This window comes from Maylandia zebra, linkage group LG7 (genome assembly GCF_041146795.1).
Source record: "Maylandia zebra isolate NMK-2024a linkage group LG7, Mzebra_GT3a, whole genome shotgun sequence".
Lineage (NCBI taxonomy): Eukaryota > Metazoa > Chordata > Actinopteri > Cichliformes > Cichlidae > Maylandia > Maylandia zebra.
Genome location: NC_135173.1, coordinates 48,484,569 through 48,488,108, shown reverse-complemented (window position 1 = coordinate 48,488,108; position 3,540 = coordinate 48,484,569). Strand labels below are relative to the sequence as shown.

At 41.7% G+C, this 3,540-nt stretch overlaps 1 protein-coding gene across 1 annotated transcript; it reads left to right on the top strand.

Moving 5' to 3' along the window:
* Positions 1 to 1,091: 1,091 nt before the first annotated feature.
* LOC112435073 (E3 SUMO-protein ligase ZBED1-like) lies at positions 1,092 to 2,998 on the top strand. Its single transcript, XM_024802977.2, has 2 exons — positions 1,092 to 2,158; positions 2,401 to 2,998. The coding sequence occupies exons 1-2, from the start codon at positions 1,092 to 1,094 to the stop codon at positions 2,996 to 2,998; spliced, it is 1,665 nt and encodes a 554-aa protein (XP_024658745.2).
* Positions 2,999 to 3,540: the final 542 nt, after the last annotated feature.

Here is a 3,540-nt window from a genome sequence, read left to right as displayed (position 1 = left end):
GTTCTGCTGTACGGATCACTCTCTGGAGAGCTTTTTGGTCCTTCACACAGCTGTTCCTGAACCACGATGTCATGTTCTGTGTGAGGATGCTCTCCACAGCGCCTGTATAGAAAATCCTGAGGATCTTTGGAGAGACCCTGAACTTCCTCAGTTGTCGTAGGTGATACAGGCGCTGCCTAGCCTTTTTGGTCTGGACCTGAATGTGGGCAGCCCATGTCAGGTCTGAGGAGATGTGGACACCAAGATACTTGAAGGACTGCACCCTCTCCACTGGAGCTCCATTGATGATAATGGGCTTGTAGTCTCTGTGCTGACCCCTTCTGAAGTCCACCACCAGCTCCTTGGTCTTGCTGACGGGATGAAGTGAACTACACCATTTTTGTTACGTATTTGCATATTTCTGACAATCAAGAAGTTATATTTTGTCTCTGAAAAGTCATTGCAGGAGTTCTAATGCAGGTTTTTCAAACTACTAGGATACGGCAGACCATAAAAGACCAAACCACAAGACAACTATCATGAAGAGAACTATGTATAAACCCAGCTCTGGAGAAAATGGGATGCTGTAAGAGCAAAAGAAAAATAGAATTTAAGGACTTGATCTAATAACTCGATATTTTATTTAAAATAGTACACAGAAATCATATCAAATGTTTAAATTGACGTGTCACTGTATTTCTTTGTCTTGTTTTATTCACACCTGTAAAATATATATATATAAATAAATAAATACACTGTGTGGCTCATCTGTTACAGTGACTTTGCTGCCAATGCTGTTACCATTATGCACCTGGAACCTTTGGTGGCGTTATGGTCACTGCCACATAAGTTACGTTAATGTTATAATTAGTGCTGTCAAAATTATCGCGTTAATTGTTAAGATCAACGAGAAATGTGTAATGCATTAAAAAAATTTAACGCTGATTTTGTTTTTTTATTAATTTCCTGTAATCTAAGACCTTTAAATTCATGAGCACCTCTGGAGGAGGGGGCAACAGTGTGCTATGCTGGCGTTTGGCCTGACAGAAATGATTAGAAGAAGAAGTGACACCATGCTACTATCTAGCTAACACTAGCTAACACACGCAAGCATGGACGAGGGCGGACTTTTGGGTGGAAAGTTTCTCTTTAAGAAGTTGCCTGATGGCTTGTTGGACAAAACAAGAGTAAGATGCACAATTTGCAAAGCTGAATTCAAGTACCACAGAAGCAGTTCATCACTGGCGTATCACCTGAGAGCAAAACACCCAACTGAATCCACCTCTACGGGACCTCGCCAGTCTACGCTTCAGGAGTATGGTGCTTGTGGACGAATAACAAAAAATGTGAGAGAAAAGGTAACCAATTCCTTGGTTGTTTGGATAGCTAAAAACTGCCGACCAGTTAGCATAGTAGAAGATGATGGACTGAGAGAAGTCATTCGTGCTGCATCAGGAGATGAGTGTTACAATCTGCCCTCGAGAGGAACCATTGTGTCGAGACTGCACACTTTGTATGGGGACCAGAGGGCTCAGCAGTCCAGCAAGCTTGTGCAAGTAAGGAATGTCGCTCTCACCGGAGACCACTGGACTTCGGTGAACAACGATAATTACTTGGGGGTCATGGCGCATTTTATTGATAACGACTGGACTATGCAATTGTTTGCACTAACAGTGAGTAAAACTGAAGAGAGACACTATGCTGAGGCGTGTGCTGACCATTTTCTGAATGTTGCAAACAAATGGAAAATCAAGGACAAGGTAACCACGCTTGGCACCGACAGTGCTCGTAACATGGTTGCAGCCGCCAGACTACTTCCATTTGAACACATGCCCTGCATGGCCCACATTCTGCAAAGAACGGTCACAGTTTCTCTTAATGACAGCGCATTTGAAAGGGCTCTGGCCAAATGTCGCAAGATTGTTGGACATTTTAAGCATAGTCCAGCAAACGCTCAGGAATTAAAGGCACAGCAAGCTGCACATGGACATCAAACAGAACCGCTTGTTCAGGACGTTCCAACAAGATGGAACTCCACCCTAGAGATGATCAAGCGGATCCAGAGAAACAAATTTGGGCTGACCACCATCCTGACTCAACAAAACAGCAAGGTGACTATGTTGACTGACCAGGAGCTTGACAGACTGCAAAAGCTGGAGGAACTACTGGAACCTTGCAGGTAAATACATTTTGTTTCTCATGATTGTGTGTCTATCTTTGCATTCTAGCTTTGTTTTCAAGTATGTTCTCCACCTCCACCTCTCTGTGTATTTTCATATGTAGTTTTTATGTTTGTCTCTGTGTGATTAATAGAAAAATACAGACTTGATCTTTCTATTGCAGATATGTTACCGAACTGCTGGGAGGAGAGCGGTATGTCTCTTGTTCCATGGTGTTGCCAGCCTTGTGTCATTTGTTCAGGATTATGGAGCCCTCAGATGATGACCCAGTCTACGTTTTGAGGTTTAAGAAGATTTTTACCACAGACCTAGCTCAGCGGAGGGACAGCAGCAATCTCACATGGCTGAAGATCGCTACTGCCCTTGATCCCAGGTTTAAAGATCTTAAATGCCTTTCCAAAGATGAAAGAAGAGAGGTGTGGGCATCAGTACATGACCTTCTGATGTCAGAGACAGATGCACACCAACCATCTGCTCAGACAACAGAGGAACCCTCACCAAAGAAGAGCAAGATGTCCATCTGCTTGCTGGGTTCTCCTGATTCAGATACAGAGGAAGAGGAAGATGCTATAGACTGCTGTCTGAATCTGTACAAAGCAGAGCCCAAAATTGACATAGGAGAGTGTCCACTACAGTGGTGGTTAAAGAGAGAAGGAGCACATGTCAGGCTGGCACCTATTGCACGCAAGTACCTGTCAACCCCTGCAACCACAGTGCCTTGTGAGAGATTATTCTCACTCTCAGGTCACATCATTCAAAAGAAGCGTGCTTCTTTGTCATCAGACAATGTAAACAGAATAGTCTGCCTCAGTAACTGGCTGAGTGCAAAGAAGGACTAATCCAGATTGCTCCTTTGAAGTGAAAAATGTTCAACATTCTGGGTTTTCAGCTGTGTCTTTTTGTGTTTTAAATACTGAGTTTTGTGCACCCTTTATTGTTATGATATTCACTTTAACCTGTAGGCCTGGGTTCAGTCACTGTTGATGGCCTTAAAGGTTTTTTGTAAGTTTTCACTGTGTTAAAGATTGATGAAAACTATTAAAATTCTCTTTGAATTTCAGCATACATTCTTTGTGTTTATTCTGCATTTACTTCATTGTGTTGCATAAATGTCTGTTACAATCTTAAAATATAAAGAATAAAAAAAATGTAATTGGAGCCAGGCTATTAATAAAGTAATTGAGATTAATCGCAATTAATAACAGAAAATTGTGAGATTAGTTAGTTAATTTTTTTTAATCTATTGACAGCACTAGTTATAATAGATTATAACAGGGATCTGGGCCTTCTTATGCAGGTGTGATTAAATTTCCATTGGGCGAAAACCCAACCAAACAAAAAAACTACACTTTCTTAAGGCAACAATATTTGAAGGTTTTCT